The 20338-nt window shown below is 42.6% G+C and overlaps 1 protein-coding gene across 2 annotated transcripts in view; it reads right to left on the bottom strand.

Annotated features, from left to right (window-relative positions):
- Positions 1-19991, bottom strand: part of nsmce2 (NSE2 (MMS21) homolog, SMC5-SMC6 complex SUMO ligase) — a 208254-nt gene extending 188263 nt beyond the window's left edge. Inside the window, exons 1-2 of one of the 2 annotated variants that reach the window (XM_067981980.1) lie at positions 19897-19991; positions 17731-17892 (exon numbers count right to left, since the gene is read on the bottom strand). In XM_067981980.1, coding sequence (XP_067838081.1) covers positions 17731-17875 — 145 coding nt within the window. In that variant the 5' untranslated portion in view covers positions 17876-17892; positions 19897-19991. Of the gene's footprint in view, positions 1-17730; positions 17893-18384; positions 19837-19896 lie in introns of those variants that run through there. The other variant, XM_067981981.1, reaches the window with a different exon arrangement.
- Positions 19992-20338: the final 347 nt, after the last annotated feature.

The raw sequence follows: 20338 nt of genomic DNA, 5'->3' as shown, positions 1-20338 counted from the left end.
TCCCATTCAAGGGGCATAATTTTAGCTCTGAGCCAGGAACTCAGCACGTCTGTCGGTATTCACGTGGGGAACCCAGAAGCCACGTCTGTGATCGCAACTCAATTAAAAGTAAGTATTTATGCATCCGTATTTCCCACGCACCAGGCAGCCAGATTGACAGTCTAGCGGCCTGTCGGAAGGGAAAGGAGCCGCGAGTTGGGGTGGGGGGGTGGTGCAGTGGGGAACGTGGACGACATCAAGTGGGCCTTGGAGAAGATCAGGGGTCCAGTCTGGATGAAGCACTCCTGCTCCTCCGGGCCCACAAGCAGTGCAATAAAGGCACTCATCTCCTGGATCCGGCCCTTCCCGCCTGCTTTCACCTGACGTGAATCAGAAACGACGGGAAATCCGAACAGGTAAGGTTAAGTGTGTTTTATATTTGTAATGCAGAAAATATTACCTGAAGCAGCTGAAGATGGTTGGGCCTAGGACACTGCTCTGAGGAACTCCTGCCTTTATTGCACTGCTTGTGGGCCCGGAGGAGCAGGAGTGCTTCATCCAGACTGGACCCCTGATCTTCTCCAAGGCCCACTTGATGTCGTCCACGTTCCCTATTGCTACGAGGTACATTGTCCCTTTAAGTATCGCCCGCCAGCTGTAAGTGAGGCCGGGACTTCCGAGTTTCGGCTGCGCGCGGTGAAATTACCCCCAAGGTCTCCCCATGATTAGGCATACCTCAAATTAGGCGTATAGCCAATGTGAACATGTCGTGCCAATTTGTGGTGCTCCAAGAAAACAGGAGACTATGATTTTAAATTATGACTGATAAATCTGACTTTTAATGACTAGGGACAGAGAAGAAGAAATCTGAGAGGGCTGTTAACGAACTACATACAGATAGTATTTACAAACTGTCAGAAGTGCTTGGCTACTTTGCATGCAAGATACTTTAAAGGGCATGTAACGCTTTCTGACTGAAAATAACCCCACAGCACTGATGAAAAATGGACCTGTAAATCAACCTGTTATTTATTAATAGCTGAAATGCCACATTATATAGTCAATACTCAATACTTTCAGATGAAACACAGTTCTTGTGCAATAGCCAATCCCAAGGGGGCAGGTGACATGACACATCATTTTGAAACTGACAAGTTTTAATTTTACTCAAAGACCGAAGCAATAAATAAAGCTTGTTTTATTCTAGCGAGCTTGTCACATTCTGACGGAATACTACGAATACCAGTAAATGAGCTATCTTGAACGTACATCACTTAGAGAAATCAGCACATAAAATATCACTCACTATAAATTACTATTCTAGGTTAAGATTCAAATGTATAACACACTTCTGTTTCATATAAATAGAATGTTTTACTGTTGCCTAGTGAAAGTTTTGAGAGCTTCTGACACATTCCACACTGCATAAAACACCAGAAGTCACAACTGAACAATTTTTTAAAAAAATGTTAAGAGAAAAAAATCCCAATTATTTCCTGCTTTTTTTCTTGACCTGGATCAACAAGCAGGAGAGCCAAGCAGCTGCTAATCTGCTTCAACAACAATGATCAGCCTCTAACTGACCTTGGGACCTACTTCGATGACTTACTAGTGGAATACTTAAGGAGTTGTTCCAAAGGAACAGGTTGGGTTTACTTGTGAAGTGTAATTACTGTTGTGAAATAGGCAACATGGCAGCCAATTTGCAAATAGCAAGAAGATAAATGACCACCACAACTATAGGGCTCAGGCTACCAATAAGCAACACCACAAGAGATCATCTAGAAGAACAACATACCTGGCGTCATACCTAGCACAAAGGAAGATGGTAGTGGTTGTTGGATGCCAATCATCTCAGCCCCAGGACATCACTGCAGGAGTTCCTCAGAGCAGTGTCCTAGTCCCAACCATCTTCAGCTGCTTCATCAATGACCTTTCCTCTATCATAAGGTCAGAAGTGGAGATGTTCACTGATGATTACACAGTGTTCAGTTCCATTCGCAACCCTTCAGATAATGAAGCAGTCCGTGCCCGCATACAGCAAGACCTGGACAATATCCAGGCTTGGGCTGATAAGTAGCAAGTAACATTCACGCCACACAAGTGTCAGGCAATGACCATCTCCAACAAGAGAGAGTCTAACTACCTCCCCGTGACATTCAATGGCATTACTAATGCCGAATCCCCCATCAACAACATCCTAGGGGTCATCATTGACCAAAAACTAAACTGGACCAGCCATATAAATACTGTGGCTACAAGAGCAGGTCAGAGGCTGGGTATTCTGCGGCAAGTGACTCACCTCCTGACTCTCCAAAGCCTTTCCACCATCTACAAGGCACAAGTCAAGAGTGTGATGGAATACCCTCCACTTGCCTGGATGAGTGCAGCTCCAACAACACTCAAGGAGCTCAACACCATCCAGGTCAAAGCAGCCCGCTTGATTGGCACCCCATCCAACACCTTAAACATTCACTCCCTTCACCACCGGCGCACCGTGGCTGCTGGGTGTACCATCCATAGGACGCACTGCAGCAACTTGCCAAGGCTTCTTCGATAGTACCTCCCAAACCCGCGATCTCTACCACCTAGAAGGACAAGGGCAGCAGGCGCATGGGAACAACACCACCTGCACGTTCCCCTCCAAGTCACACACCATCACGACTTGGAAATATATCATCGTCGCTGGGTCAAAATCCTGGAACTCCCTACCTAACAGCAATGTGGGAGAACCTTCACCACACGGACTGCAGCGGTTCAAGAAGGCGGCTCACCACCACCTTCTCAACGGCAATTAGGGATGGGCAATAAATGCTGGCCTTGGCAGCAATCCCACATCCCCTGAATGAACAAAATAAAGCAAGAACAAGAGAAAATGCTTGAAATGCATATCTGGTCAGTCAGCATCTGAAAATGAATTGTTCTGATAAAGGACCCCACTAGAAAATTTATCCTTTCAGGCATGTCTGACCTGCTGTGCATTTCCTCCTTTTTAATTTCAGGTCCCCAGTACTCACAGGTTTTCCTTTTTATTTATAATAATCATATCACCTGCCAAGTGGCATCTTTAAATTACAATCTTGAAGGCATTGGAGGAATGATCTTCAAGTTTGCAGCTGATACAGACAGATTATGAAGCAGTGGAGGAATGGGCCCCATGTCCGGCAGATGTCTTTTAATATAGCTAAATGTAGAGTGATGCATTTGACCAGTTGCAGTTCTAAGCATGGATACACCATGCACGGTTGCACATTCAAGGCAGCTAAAACAGGAAAAAGACCTGGGGGTTATAGTTCACAAGTCCGTGACCACTGTGACGAGGCTGTTGCAAAAGCAAATAGAGTGCTAGGATTCACAGCTAGAACAATTAAATATAAAACTAAAAGAATCTGGAATATTGGGTCCACTTTTGGTCCCTTCACGTGTTCGGGGTATAGAGTTTCAGAGGAGGGAAACCTGACTGATACCTAGTTTAAGGGCCTGTAGCTATCGTGCTTAGAGGCTTTTTACCATGGAAAAAGAGTGAGCGGAGATATGATTGAGGTCTTTAAACTTATGAAGATATTAGATTCTGTCCGAGTGGATAGGTTACTTGAGGTAGGTAGGCAGGGGAGAACTAGGGAACATCAGTACAAAATACATAAACAGAAAGTCAAGTTAAATGCCAGAAGATTCTTCTTTTCACTAAGAGTCGTCAACTTCTGGAACAACCTGCGTGTGGATTCACTGCAAACATTCAAAAGGCAGCTGGATGAGTTCCTGCGAGTGGAAAACATTTCATCTTATAGAAAGTAGGTGGGTTGATGGGAACAGTCGCACGGTTACCATGGTCTCCTGGAGCTTGCTTGATGGCATAGAGGTCTGAGAGGAATTTCCCAGAGTTTTTTTTTTCCCCTTCATTAGCCCATGGATTTTTTTTTCTCTCCCAGGAGACTGCACAGCTGTGGGGTGAGGGGACAGGTGGGTGGATTTCATGGTGTGAGGAGGTTGCACCATGTGGAAGCTTAATGGACCAGCTGGTCTTTTTCTGTCCTTTTTCACGTTAGTATATAACATCAACTTTAGAATACAAAAACGTTTTTTTATATAATCAGGCACACTTACAAATACACTTAAAATCTGAAGTCAGCGTCATGCAGGGGAGCTTAAGGAAAAGTGTGACAAATATGCTGAAGCCCAATGGCAGAAATTTATAACATATTTGTTCCTCAAAATGAAGGATTAGCACACTGCTCATTTCCTTTCTAAGAAGCCCCAATGGACTTCTTGCCAGAGTTCTTTCTATAATCACACTTTGTTGGAACAACAGCCTTTCACTTCTCCAGTACAAGCATTTAAATTGAACAAAACCCTCTCCCTAATTCACATTGAGAACGCAGAGTGAAATAAATTCCATTAGTCTCAACCTACTTCCCAATGAACATCAGCACACAATACAAAAACGGTCTATAATTCAACAGATGAAACATTTCAGTCAGAAAGGTCTCAGAACATTAATGTCTTCAGACTAACTTCATTGCAGACTTCATCCGACAATTACTATTAAGGAATATTAGAGTACAAACAGCTGATAAAGCATTATACTTCAATAACAAGACAGTTGTGATATGTGATAAGACATACCTCTTCAACACAAGCTTGCATATACTGTAGGTTAAGTAAAATGCCTTCACTACACTGTGTAATCTTGGCACTGTACAATTAAAAGAACTTATTAGGAGGTACTAGGTCATCTTCTGTGACATTGTTCATAAAAGTAGTCCGGAACCTGGAGTGTGGTTTCTGATGCTAACTATGGTGCCACAGCAGTATAAACATGACAGATGTTTGCTCATTACTATAATGCAGCAAGTTTACTGAAACGGGATACAACATGATTCATAAAGATGTAAAAATATCACATTTAGATACAAGGGTCCACAGATATAATTTTTCTAACGCTATTTATCTCCCATTTTAGAAAATGTGCTCAAGACATAAGTAGAAGTTCATTTTTTTCCTGTGCAAAACCTCTCATTTTAGTTAGTTACTATATTTGCAGTATTTACTTAGGATGCAAGTACTTTATTTTGTTATTCTTTCCTCCTCCCTCCCCAAAGTATTTTTCCTCCTGCTCTTTCCAAAGTGGATTTGCAGATCTTTGTGAAGCTGGTGTTAAGGAGGATCATTGGCATGACGCTGCACCGAGGAGATTTTTGCCATCAAGTCTCCAGTGACCGGTGCCTTGAACAGACGGTCATGCATCATGGTCTGAGTCTTGCTGCTCAGCATCAAAGTGTCTCATAAACAGCCCTTTCTAAGGATCCTCCTCAACATCCTCCAAACATCTTTAGTTCAGATTTTGAATTGAATAATATAAATGCTGGGGGAATTTTGTTTTAAATTTCCATTGTGCATCTCTCACAGAATGTGTCAATCAGAGCCGCGCTATCCTTTTCTGCATGTAACGCAGGTTTTCACAATGCATACTGGGTAATGTAGTTCCACAGAAGGAAGAAATCTATCATTGCCATGATGCAGCAGAGACACACACACACACACACACACACACGCACGCACACACACAAGCGCGTGCAAACCGCCCACCCAAGTTAAAGAATCTAAACTCGAGGAACACAGTTGGACTCAAACCCTAATTCCAAAAGAGAGCGAGTAGGCTGGATCCATGTGGGGGAAACTTTTTGCAAGCATAACTAGCGTTCAAAGCTAACTTAATGGTAAGTTTAGTTGGTGGAGTCATAATTATGTAATTTTAATGCATTTATTATGGTACATAAATGTAATTTTTAAGTGTATGTATCTTTGAGGGAAAAACATGGCATTCGAAGGATTTGAAGAAAATTGTTTGACTGTTTTGGTTGGTTACTTTTGTGAAAACAAATCAGCAATTTATTTGTTAGGAGTTGTTGGTTGTTAATTGATGGGTTTTTTCCCACTTGTCTAGAGAATGGAACTGGTTATTGATTGGGTGAAATATTACAATCAGCATGGCTAACTTAACAGACAATGGTGATTTGAACCAATCACGATTTTTGACACATATGAGGTGTGACATCTTTGAAGTGTAATGCGACAGACACACTAGATGCAAGTCTTTTAATTAAACATAGATTGATGCGGCACTTTAAAAAATAAAGACCATATTAAATAGAGCAGTTAAAGGTTTTGATAGTTTTATGGTAAATTATATATTGTCACCTCAATGCAGATGGCTCAGGCCAATTTTTAATAATTTCTTTAATACATTGTATAATAATTAATTACCATGCAACTTTAATCAGGGGAGGAGGGAATGCCACCTGCACTGAAGTTTAGCTTTGTTCCGGCCCTAAGATGAATCTTAAAAAAATATTTAAATAGAAAGAAAAAACCCCATTAAACAAAATTAAAATCTCCACAAAAGAGAGTTTGAAGCAAATTCCGGTAGTTTACACTTTAAAATGAAGTTGGGTTTATGCTTTCGAAACATAAATATTGATACTAATAGAAGCCACACACAGTGAATCCAATGATTATGGAAGGGGAGGGTGGAAGTAGAATTAAACAACTTTTATCATATTGGCACTTTGAAATATATATCATTTGTTGCTCTGAAATGTCACATTATTTAAAACACCAAGTGCATGACTTACAAAAGGTTTCCAGGCAATGCAGTGAGCAAATGAAAGGGGTAATGTACAGTTCACTGAATCATGTAAAAAATGAAAGCTGTCAGAATCTCAATGGATTTTTGCACAGAACATATTTACCAGTCTACTCTAAAAGTAACTTTCCATCCCAACCAGATCAGAATGCAATAAAAGTAAAAATTTGCTTTGAAAAAAAACATTGAATGCTCTAGGCTCATCAAGAAGACTGATGTTAATAGTGAAGAATGGGGCTAATTTCACCTTTTGTCTCATGTGTCAGCCTCAACATCTCTCAGGTCAAGTGCAGCAAAGGGTTATACTTCATTTATACTAAAGCTCAATGCCACAATCAAAGCTCAATAATTTAATCTTCATAGGAGAAATGAACTCAGCTGGCCCAATTATACTGCTGAATAGTTCCATGATCAAATTTTAACTGCCAGCAAATAACAGCTCACAATCACCATCATTGTCAGTAATCAGATTTTTCTTCACAATTATTACCACTGAAATTCTGAGAATATTTCCGAGGATGAAACAGATTTTGTACAGCAGATCATATAAATCATTGGCAATACTGCCCCCTACTGGAAATTACTTAAATCACATCTCAATACAACAGCAACAACTAAAGCACAGCAAATCCAAAGACAGATTAAGATAGCATTGGGAGGACAGAAGGAAGGTAGTTCCAAGTCAGCTGCCAGTTTATACTGGGTTATGTCAACATTCATAACCCAAACTGGCTGTAGCATCAGACCGACTCCAGAAAGGGGCCTAGTTCAAAATAGTAACAATTCTGAACTCAGTTTTGATATGTTTCCAGTTGAAGAGAGCATATTCATCTTAAAATCTGCCCTTAGTTTACCGTTACAGACTGGGTAATTTAGATACAGCATAATCATAAGGCTTCTTCGATAGTACACATTATTTGGGCAGCATCCCTAACTGCAGGGGTGTCCAAACTTGGGGGCCAGGTGTGAAGTTTATATCCACGGTCCCACAACCTCATATATCTCAAGTTGCTAACAACAGCAGATCTTGGTATTCTGATTGAGGATTTATCCATCAATGAGGCAAAAGCACCAAATGCATACCAAACCTTCAGATTCACAAAACTGAAACAAGACAAACTAACAAACAGGAAATATAACCACATACTGGTTTGGTTTATCAAGGCTCAAGGGCGGCAGTTTAGACATCCTCACCCTAATGCAAACCATCTTTTGTAATCTCGGTGTTGGCTGAGAGTATGTTTGTTCATTTAACCCTCAATAAACTTGCAAGTGTTTGATTCCGTGCTTCAAGCTCATCCTTGACACAGAGACATAGAATACACTCTCCACCTCGAACATTAACCACCCTTGTGGCAGCTGACAGATCAATTGGTTCTGAATTCCAGACAGTTTTATGTGGTTGACATGTGTGTGTTACAAGGTGGGTTGCAACTATCCTTATTCATTCTCTCAGGAGCCAAAGCGAAGGGGTTTTCATTCCATTAGTTTAGTCCCAGTGGTAAAGGAACAGTATTCCAACTGTTAGAGATCATCATTGAGAGCTAGTAAAGGAATCCATTTTCTACAACAGAATCTATTTATATTAGGTTCCATTTTATGTCAAGCTCCATGGTTAAAAACATAAAACTAAAAACCTGCAAATGTAGTGGACAGGCAATATCCGTAGAATGTCAACAAATCTGTAACTATCATCATACAAAATAGCCTTAGATAGTTCTAATCTTCTCATGGATACATCTATATGTATCTTCTTTTCTGTACATGTAAATAGATAATGTGGTTTATGTTATGCCCTGAGATGTGGAGCCTTTTTGAGACTTGGTACATTGAGCTAACAATACCTAATGTAAAACCAAGCGTGAAGGTCATGGAGGAGGCGATGGAATGACCCTTTAGCTGAGCTTAAAAAGCAATACCATTATAAGAAAGTTAGAAGAAGAAATCAGAAGAAGAGACAGAGAGGAAAGAAGGTTGAGCTCAACTGGCTGTAAAGTGCATTCTTCCGCAGCAAAATATCTTTTGTAATTGTTGGCTGTGAGTATGTTTGTTCATGTAGCCCTCAATAAACCTGCAAGTGTTTGATTCCGTGCTTCGAGCTCATTCTTGACACAGAGACATAAGACTGCAGCCTCTATTTTATTACAAAAACACATTTGCAACACAATCAATTCAGCCACCCAATTCCTGAAAAACAATTTAAATCCCAAAAATATTCAAACTGAGATTGTTAAATTAAACAATTATTTAGTGTAATTCAGCCCATACATAACTGACTCGAAGACTTACCACAACAAAACCTAATAGCTTGTAACACAAAAATCAACATTTTTTGTTGCAATGAGCCTTGACCATTTGTGACCAGATCACACAAACACCCGCCACTGCAGTGATGTACTAAAAGCATCAAGGAAGCACAAGTATATCAGACCACTGTGAAAACTGCATTAAGTCTAAAGCAGTTATCCCTGTAAGTGTGGCCCTGCCGAATTTTACTATTTATGATCAAATCATTAATGATTTATACTGCGATTAGGAGTGAAAGAACAAGGTAAACCTTTAAATTGTTTGAAGATTGGCAGCAATGTTAGCCACATTAGGAAGATTTTTTTAAAAAACTTTGTCAATTTTGTGCTCAAGACAAGGGGCTTTATTCCTGGGGAATGGAACACTTTATATTTCAGGACATTCCCTGTCAGCATCCAATCTGAGTCTTAACCTCAGAAGACAACCTACTGCTACACAAGTGTGGCATTTTCCCCCACGCCATTTCTGAGTGAGGCTGTAATTGGTCCAGAATTAGGGGCAAGTTTGTATTGTGAGCCCATGCCCATCAAGGACTAGATTAAAACTGCCCAAACTCATTTCACATAGAATCACTAGATCAATCAGACAGAAAAAACTTTCATCCCATCAGTCTGGGTAGGATTTAGACCCAGAGTAAAGAATGTATTCACTGCACCATCCAAGCTCCCAGTAACAGGAGTTTTTATAAACTCACCCAAGTGCTGAAAAATATGATTTAAAAAGGCACTAGACAACATGTTATACTGATTTTGAGTCCCTGATCGTGACAAATACTCAATGAAGACATGGCTACAGTTAGCCTATTGTCACGAATTCTAAGCTCATGCTAAATTGCCCCAGGCGATGCCATTATTAGTGCGTGTTTGTACCGGTCATAGAATGCCTCCCTGTATGTTCCTAGTGTTTTAAATAGATGCTGGCTTCTAGTTTTCTATTTGTGCTGCTCAGGGCAACGATTGCCCTCCAGTATCTCAGCCAAGTGACTACAATTCATGCGTGAATCTTGACTGAGAGTGCTGGGGGACTAGCCAACTGTAGAGGATATCATTACTGAACCTGATCCAGTCCTCACCTGACATCTGCACAAACACGGTTCCATTGGGGCTCACTGTCCAGCAATCAGAAGTGGGACCCCGAGGCAATTTTCCCTTCCATAACAGTAATGGTAGCCATGAAACTACCGGATTGTCGTAAAAACCCATCTGGTTCACTAATGTCCTTTAGGGAAGGAAACCTGCATTCCTTACCTGGTCTGGCCGATATGTGACTCCAGATCCACAGCAATGTGGTTGATTCTTAATTGCCCTCTGAAATGGCCTAGCAAGCCACTCAGTTGTAAAATCTCACTAAACAAAGTCACAATAAGAATAAAACCAGACGGACCACCCAGCATCGGACCATTAGGCACTGGACACGACAAAGGCAAACCAAGCCCAGTCGACCCTGTAAAGTCCTCCTCACTAACATCTGGGGATTTGTGCCAAAATCGGGAGAGCTGTCCCACAGACTAGTCAAGCAGCAGCCTGACATAGCCATACTCACAGAATCATACCTTTCAGCCAACGTCCCAGACTCTTCAGTCACCATCCCTGGGTATGTCCTGTCCCACCGGCAGGACAGACCGACCAGTGGTGGCGGTACAGTGATATACAGTCAGGAGGGAGTGGCCCTGGGAATCCTCAACATTGACTCCGGACCCCATGAAATCTCATGGCATCAGGTCAAACATGGGCAAGGAAACCTCCTGCTGATTACCACCTACCGCCCTCCCTCAGCTGATGAATCAGTCCTCCTCCATGTTGAACACCACTTGGAGGAAGCACTGAGGGTAGCAAGGGCACAGAATGTACTCTGGGCGGGGGACTTCAATGTCCATCACCAAGAGTGGCTCAGTAGCACCATTACTGACCGAGCTGGCCGGGTCCTGAAGGACATAGCTGCCAGACTGGGCCTGCGGCAGGTGGTGAGCGAACCAACATGATGGAAAAACTGACTTGACCTCGTCCTCACCAATCGACCTGTCGCAAATGCATCTGTCCATGACAGTATTGGTAGGAGTGACCACCGCACAGTCCTTGTGGAGACCAAGTCCCGTCTTCGCACTGAGGACACCATCCAACGTGTTGCGTAGCACTACCACCGTGCTAAATGGGATAGATTCAGAACAGATCTAGAAGCTCAAAACTGGGCATCCATGAAGCGCTGTGGGCCATTAGCAGCAGCAGAATTGTATTCCAGCACAATCTGTAACCTCATGGCCCGGCATATTCCTCACTCTACCATTACCAACAAGCCAGGGGATCAACCCTGGTTCAATGAAGAGTGTAGAAGAGCATGCCAGGAGCAGCACCAGGCATACCTAAAAATGAGGTGCCAACCTGGTGAAGCTACAACTCAGGACTATATGCATGCTGAACAGCGTAAGCAACATGCTATAGACAGAGCTAAGCGATTCCACAACCAACGGATTGGATCAAAGCTCTGCAGTCCTGCCACATCCAGTCGTGAATGGTGGTGATCAATTAAACAACTAACGGGAGGAGGAGGCTCTGCAAACATCCCCATCCTCAATGATGGCGGAGTTCAGCACGCGAGTGCAAAAGACAAGGCTGAAGCGTTTGCAACCATCTTCAGCCAGAAGTGCCGAGTGGACGATCCATCTCGGCCTCCTCCCGATATCCCCACCATCACAGAAGCCAGTCTTCAGCCAAATCGATTCACTCCATGTGATATCAAGAAACGGCCGAGTGCACTGGATACAGCAAAGGCTACAGGCCCCTACAACATCCCAGCTGTAGTGCTGAAGTCTTGTGCTCCAGAACTAGCCGCGCCTCTAGCCAAGCTGTTCCAGTACTGCTACAACACTGGCATCTACCTGACAATGTGGAAAATTGCCCAGGTATGTCCTGTCCACAAAAAGCAGGACAAATCCAATCCGGCCAATTACCGCCCTATCAGTCTACTCTCAATCATCAGCAAAGTGATGGAAGGTGTCGTCGACAGTGCTATCAAGCAGCACTTACTCACCAATAACCTGCTCACCGATGCTCAGTTTGGGTTCCGCCAGGACCACTCGGCTCCAGACCTCATTACAGCCTTGGTCCAAACGTGGACAAAAGAGCTGAATTCCAGAGGTGAGGTGGGAGTGACTGCCCTTGACATCAAGGCAACATTTGACCGAGTGTGGCACCAAGGAGCCCTAGTAAAATTGAAGTCAATGGGAATCGGGGGAAAACTCTCCAGTGGCTGGAGTCATACCTAGCACAAAGGAAGATGGTGGTGGTTGTTGAAGGCCAATCATCTCAGTCTCAGGCCATTGCTGCAGGAGTTCCTCAAGGCAGTGTCCGAGGCCCAACCATCTTCAGCTGCTTCATCAATGACCTTCCCTCCATTATAAGGTCAGAAATGGGGATGTTCGCTGAGGATTGCACAGTGTTCAGTTCCATTCGCAACCCCTCAGATAATGAAGCAGTCCGTGCCCGCATGCAGCAAGATCTGGACAACATCCAGACTTGGGCTGATAAGTGGCAAGTAACATTCGTGCCAGACAAGTGCCAGGCAATGACCATCTCCAACAAGAGAGAGACTAACCACCTCCCCTTGACGTTCAACGGCATTACCATCGCCGAATCCCCCACCATCAACATCCTGGGGGTCACCACTGACCAGAAACTGAACTGGACCAGCCACATAAATACTGCGGCTACAAGAGCAGGTCAGAGGCTGGGTATTCTGCGGTGAGTGACTCACCTCCTGACTTCCCAAAGCCTTTCCACCATCTACAAGGCACAAGTCAGGAGTGTGATGGAATACTCTCCACTTGCCTGGATGAGTGCAGCTCCAACAACACTCAAGAAGCTTGACACCATCCAGGACAAAGCAGCCCACTTGATTGGCACCCCATCCACCTGCCTAAACATTCACTCACTTCACCACCGGCGCACCGTGGCTGCAGTGTGTACCATCCACAGGATGCACTGCAGCAACTCGCCAAAGCTTCTTCAACAGCACCTCTCAAACTCGCGACCTTTACCACCTAGAAGGACGAGGGCAGCAGACACATGGGAACAACACCAACTGCACGTTCCCCTCCAAGTCACACACCATCACGACTTGGAAATATATCGCCATTCCTTCATCGTCGCTGGGTCAAAATCCTGGAACTCCCTTCCTAACGGCACTGTGGGAGAACCTTCACCACACGGACTGCAGCGGTTCAAGAAGGCAGCTCACCACCACCTTCTCAAGGGCAATTAGGGATGAGCAATAAATTCTGGCCTTGCCAGCGATGCCCAGATCCCATGAACAAATTTTTAAAAAAGCACACAGCAAGGATCGCACCTGGAGCTTTCTTGGACTTTATGAGTCCAAGACAGACATTCGACCTGCTGAGGTGGCAAACTGTAACGATTTGACTTCAATTGTAACCCATACACCAATCGACTTGGAGCATTATCACACGGTTGACACTCAGCTTAATTTGTGAATGATCACTTCCAGATGGTAACAATTACTGCCAGCGATCAGGATTGTTTTTACCATTGTTAACAATGGAATTTGGAGTATTTTTGTGAGTGCAAAGCAACTTATTATTGCAGAGTATTTAAATCATTGTCAATACTGCCCCCTACTGAAAAAAGGTTAAAACATGTCTATAATATTAAATTAGTACGGTAAGCTAAAACACAGCAAATCCACATACAGTGTCAATGGGTAATTCATGCATCGTAATCAGATGCTACCATAGCATTTTAAATTCTTTTAAAATTTTGTAAAAGATCTTGCAATCAAAACAGCATTTGTTAATTCTTCAGAACTCCTTGTAACAATGCACCAAATTTGGTGTATTGGGCAAGCAAAGAAGGTTTTTTGCACCAATGAAAAACAGCCATAAACTCTCAGTCGCTAGTGAGCAATTCCAAATTTTATTTATTCTACAATTACTAGTAGAACCTGAGAGCCATCATGAAATGAATTCTGAAAATAGTATGTAAACGATAACCGTCCTGGACTTTTGTATTATAATTTTTCATACATGTGCAATATCCACCTTGTGGACTCTGAAGTTAGTTATGCAAAAAGGATTTTAAAAATCCCACTAACGTGAGACACACTACCCCTGTTCCACCATGATGTTTGTGTCTCTTGGAGACTGACAAAGAACATACAAAGAAGCTGTTTGATTTGGGTTTTTTTGTTTTAATGATGGAGTCAGAACGAATACTTGTTGAATCAAAGGTCCAAGGGTTATCAGAGATTATTACAATAAGGAGCCAGTGTATCCATGACATCTCTTGCATCTCTGGTTTAATGTTTCTTCTGAAAAAGGACTTCAGCACAGAATCTAGGCAGCAACTTCAGTGCAGTATTGAGGGAGTGCTGCACAGGTGGAGGTGCTGTTTTTCAGAAGAAACATTAAACAAGTTGGACGTAAAAGATGTTATGACACTATTTGAAGACGAACAAGGGTGTTCTCCTGGTGTCCTGGCCAACATTTATCCTTCAACCAACACCACCAAAAACAGATTAACTGGCCATTCATCTTTCCTATAAAACAATAGTAACTACACTTCAGAAGTAATTCACTGGCTATAAAGCGGTTTGGGACGTCCTGAGGGCAGTTCATTTTAAATGATGGAAGCCAATTCCACTTCTCAGCTCTTTTCTAGTTTGCCAAATGTTTTAAAGTGGTTACATCAGCAGCAATTTTAAAAATCAGTGCACTCATCTCAATAGAAATTTTCCCTTTTACTAGCTTCCCAACACACACAGAGTCAAGGAATTCCTGCAACAGTCTAATCTTTTCTATGTCCAATTAAATCTTGCGTTTTGCTGCAGCTCAAGCTGCATATCTCTTTGTCTTGAGTAGCAGAGATTCAAGGACTTCTTTGCCCTCTGAATCTCAGTGGATGCTTGTAGCTAAATTCCATGGAAAATAACAGTGGAGTTTAGGTATCGCAGGACATGCTGGGTAAGCTCAGTCTTACGCAGGGGGTCTCAGCAACATATGCCATGAGGTGAGGAATACCTGGGTGGAACAGGGACATCACAGAGAGGGACAGGGATTTTTATTTAAAATGTAACTGATCTTGAAACTAAAACAGAGAGAACAACAACTTGCATTTACATAGCGCCTTTAACGTAGTAAAACGTCCCAAGGCACTTCACAGGAGCGTTATCAAACAAAATATGACACTGGCCACATAAGGAGATATTAGGATAGGTGACCAAAAGCTTGGTCAAAGAGGTAGGTCTTAAGGAGCGTCTTAAAGGAAAAGAGAAAGATAGAGAGGTGGCGAGGTTTAGGGAGGGAATTTCAGAGCTTATGACGTAGGCAGCTGAAGGCAAGGCCACCAATGGTGGAACAATTAAAATCGGGGATGCGCAAGAGGCCAGAATTGGAGGAGCTCAGAGATCTCAGAGAGTTGTGGGGCTGGAGGACATTACTGGGATAGAGAGGGGCGAGGCCATGGAGGGATTTGAAAACAATCAAGGTGTTGCCAGACCGGGAGCCAGTGTAGGTCAGCGAGCACAGGGGGTGATGGGTGAACGGGACTGGGTGCGAGTTAGGATACGGGCAGCAGAGTCCTAGAGAGGGAGCTGGAAGATTGACCACAGAGAAGGAGCCGGAGTTTCAAATGGGAGCACTGTAACAGGAAGAAATTAAGAAAAACAACAACAAATCTGTCACAAGACTGCAAGAAGAGAAAAACTGAAACAAAGACATTGACAAGTGACAATCACTGAGTAGAAACAGTAATTATATAACTCTAGATTTAAAAAGATTCCTCAATGCACAAGTGAAAGCACAAAAAGAAAAAATTGAATCTGTTTGAAAACAATGGAAGTATTTAATCAGAAACCTGGAAAAATGTATTACTTAAAATGAATACTCAGCGACATCAATTTTAATTAATGCAGGTTTAATTAATGCACTGTCAGAGGTATCGTCTTTTGGGTGAGAAGTTAAACCAAGGCCCCATCTGCCCTCTCAGGTGGATGTAAAAGATCCCATAGCATTATTCTAAGAAGAGCAGGGGAGTTCTCCCCGGTGTCCTGGCCAATATTTCTCCCTCAACCAACATCACTTAAAACAGTGTGTCTGGTCATTAATTTCATTGCTGTTTGTGGGACCTTGCTGTGCGCAAATTGGCTGCTGTGTTTCCCTAGAAACAACAGTGGCTACACTTCAAAAGTATTTAATTGGCTGTCAAGTGTTCTGGGGCGTCCTGAAGTTGTGAAAGATGGTATATAAATGCAAGTTCTTTCTTTCTTTAATTTACACTACACACAACTGTGATGCTTTTTTAAAAAGCATGTATTTTGTTTGCCCAGCCTCTCTGGCAAACTCTTCAAAAAATACAGTCTCTGATTGTTTATACAGGTTTTAGAGAACTTACTATTACAGTTTGAGCTGCTTATATAGCTCAACATACCTTCACTACATATGACGATGAACAGACACTAATGAGTGCTGCAAGAGGATATTTTTCCCTTTGAAGTTCATGCAACTTCTTTGAAGTCAGACAAACAAAATGTCAACATATTAATAGCTTAGCAACCAGTGCAATAATAGTTTTTAATAGCCAGCTTCCCTGCACCTATTATGATTCAAAATTCCTTCCAATACTTTTTACTTGTGCTCAGCTTCCATAGGCAAGCCTGCATTTTCTACGAACCAGAATACGACCTTATGCACACAGTATCAATGATAGCATTACCACGGGGAGAATAATGAACCTTGTATGAATTAAGTCTAGAAATAATACAGCCTCCCCAAAGTATCCTCAAGATCTCTTTGAACCAACAGAAAACAGATAATATAGCTTGAGCTAAAATGTACTAATTTTGAGTTTATTCAAAAGTAAACTTACATAAATCAGATTTAAAACGTCTTTAATTCTCACTGTTCCTTTAAAACATTTTGTCAAGCCAAAGTAACAAAGATCTTTGTTATTACACAAGTGCCCACTGTCAAATTCAGAGCCCTGCCTCATTTCAGCGGCACATACATATGATGAAACTCCGTGAAGTGAACTGAAGAACTCGGGAAAGCTTGCCATATTCGTCCCCCAGATTTAGATAACTTCTGGCTACAGAACTGTCAATCAAGAATCACAATAAAGACATAACAGCAGGAGATGGATCACATACCACAGTGATTGGCAAGAACAACCGTGCATCTGCTTTACTCAGATGCTCTTTATGACATAATGTACACTCGGCTAACTTCTTGGGGAAGAAAAGCTTATTTTTCGTGGGATAACAATAGCAATTTATCTTCCAGTGACAACCCTGTATATATTAAGCAGTCAGAGGTGATTAACCAACCAATCGTAACCTGATGAAGGAACTGCATAAAAAGGCAGACCATACACCCCCATATCTCCATGTCAAATCCAGGCAGTTCGTGTATTCCCTCTTCTGTAGCTACAATAGAAATTTCTGCCACAAAACAGTCACAAAAGCCATTTTTAAACTGTTACAATACTTGTGAAAAATTCCTTTAAAAATATAAAACATCCTCAGGTTCTCTTTTTTAAAAAAATACAAATTCTCGGGTCCAACATAAACAATTATATGAATGATACTTTTATTTGCCCCACTGAAAGGGTGATGCAAGTAATAGAGCCGACAAAACAAAGAGAGATTTCTGATTTTGAGTTAAACAAAATGTGTCTGAGTGGACATTTTGGTTTTCAATAAAGTTCTTGGAGTACATTTTAGAACTGGGTTACCATCAATTTTAAAAGACATAATACATATTTAACAGGAAAAAAAAATCTACTTTCATCACTTACCTTCATGCTCAGTAAGGGCAAGTGCGACATCTGTTGTGACTTCAATTCCAGTGTTGATAGACACCTGACATGTTTTCAGCGAGGACAATGCTGAATCCACAGAGTTGAAGGAGATCACAGGCATTATGCTCGACCGTCCCGGCATCCTGTAATTGTATCAACCTGTGCACAGTAATAATAGACAATGAAACAGAGAATTTAAATTAAATCCATAGTTCATACATTCCACTGTATTTGTTATGCAAGCACCCATTTCCATACAGTTAAATCGGAAGGATATACATCTAAACGGGGGAACAAAATAAATCACGTTCTTGAAACCAAGTTGTACAATCACCTCTAAAAATTCTAACCACAGACAACGTAAAATTAAAATAAGAGGACAACTAAATCTATCTGATTAAATTTGGGAGCTTCCTGGTCTGTAGAGCTCAGCAACCTGCCTCCAATGAAAAAAACTCAGAGGTGGTCTTAAAAAGTCTTCCAGTGCAGCACATCATTTATGGATCTGTAAGAATACATCCAGGCTAAACACAGAGCGGGATTTACTGAACAGTCATAACTGGAGACCTGACTGATGGTGCCTCTGGGAAAAGGAAGGGACAAAGGGCAACTCGAGCAGCCCTACTTTCACCACGATTTAGGTCAACTCACTCGCTTCCGACTTGTTTCGAACCTGGTATCTACAAATCCCAGGGTGCTCCGCGCACCGTCGGTTATTTAAATAGTAAGGCGGCGGAGTGAGGCCGGGCCCCGAACTGGTCGGTCGGTTGGTTGAGTGAGTGAGGAATATTTAAATTAATTTATTACCATTAATATGTAGCTGAGGATTTGTTTTGGGGTTTTTTTGGGTCAGGGGATGAGGGGGCGGACATATGAGGAGAGGTTGAGTAGATTGGGACTCTACTCATTGGAGTTCAGAAGAATGAGAGGCGATCTTATTGAAACATATAAGATTGTGAAGGGGCTTGATCGGGTGAATGCGGTAAGGATGTTCCCAAGGATGTGTGAAAATAGAACTAGGGGGCATAATCTTAGAATAAGGGGCTGCTCCTTCAAAACTGAGATGAGGAGAAACTTCTTCACTCAGAGGGTAGTAGGTCTGTGGAATTTGCTGCCGCAGGAAGCTGTGGAAGCTACATCATTAAATAAATTTAAAACAGAAATAGACAGTTTCCTAGAAGTAAAGGGAATTAGGGGTTACGGGGAGCGGGCAGGAAATTGGACATGAATTTAGATTTGAGGTTAGGATCAGATCAGCCATGATCTTATTGAATGGCGGAGCAGGCTTGAGGGGCCGATTGGCCTACTCCTGCTCCTATTTCTTATGTTCTTAACTTTCAGCACCACACAGGAGGGACATTCACCACCTGATCAAGGACTTGAAGATTATGAAGGGTTAATGATAACATAAATAGTGATTGTTCCCATTGGTCAGCAAGTCAGAAACTAGAAAAATTTATGATCACAAAGTAATTAACGATAAGGTTGGGAAAAAAATTACGAGCTGGATGGTTAGACTGAAGTAGAGTCCACAAGTTCTTTTAATAGGGAACTAGATAATTGCTTGAAAAGAGGAATCTTAAAGGATATGGAAAGCAAGCAGGAAAGTGGGATTAGACTATTTAGCTCAGGTAGAAAAAAAAAGTACCAGCACAGACTTGATGGGCCAAATGGCCTGCTTCCGTGCTGCAACACTCTAAGATCCTCACCCTGACCCCCAAAAGTTTCTAAACTATTTTTGTTCATAAATACATCCCTTTTAAAGACCTTTCCGGACCTGTCAAGTGTCAACAAACGAGCACTCTCAAAAACAAAATAAACAATTCTCCACCGAAACGAGAACCGTCACTGGGGGTTTTTTTTTTAGTTGTTGATATTTTTGAATTGGTCGCTCACTGATGTGAAATGGCATCACTAACACGGCCCGCCCTTTTCAATCCAGTACCAGGCGCCGCCGGCTGCTTGCTGCTTGCGGCTACTGAGCTTATCCCCGAGTCCGGGCTGGTAAACTGCTGCGTGTTTGTGAACTGCGACTCGGTCCCGGGACTTGGAGAAAACACACAGCGTGTCACTGACCCAAAAAAAAAAAAACCCCAAACAAATCCTGAGCCATATATTTATTAATGGTAATAAATTAAATTAAATTAAATATTCCTCACTCACTCACTCAACCGACCGACCGAACGGTTCGGAGCCCGGCCTCACTCCGCCGCCTTTACTATTCAAATAACCGACGGGTGCGCGGAGCACCCTGGGATTCGTAGTTTCCCGCCGTCCCTTTACTGCCGACGGCTCGAGACGGGGAAACTACAACTCCCAGCAGCCGTTGCGCCGCGCGGACTGCCAGTTTCCACTGCGGCACTCTGTTGGTTTTCCGGTGCGGCTCCAGTCAGCCGATGGCGGCCCCTTAGCGCCCAGGATGAGTTAAAACATCATTATTGAACGACACGACAAGTTTCTCCCGGGGCCCTCAGAGGCTTCCAGCCTGAGGAAAGTAGTGTGTGCGTGAAGGCTGGTGTTGCCACCCACCCCCCCTCCAGGACTGCCCTGGAGCCTCCAGGAATCTAAGCTCCTGGAAACTGTTGAGAGGAGCCGAGGAGAAAGA

This window comes from Heptranchias perlo, chromosome 3 (genome assembly GCF_035084215.1).
Source record: "Heptranchias perlo isolate sHepPer1 chromosome 3, sHepPer1.hap1, whole genome shotgun sequence".
Taxonomy (NCBI): Eukaryota; Metazoa; Chordata; class Chondrichthyes; order Hexanchiformes; family Hexanchidae; genus Heptranchias; species Heptranchias perlo.
Note: the sequence above shows the minus strand (reverse complement) of the source record. Positions and strands in the feature narration are given on the sequence as shown.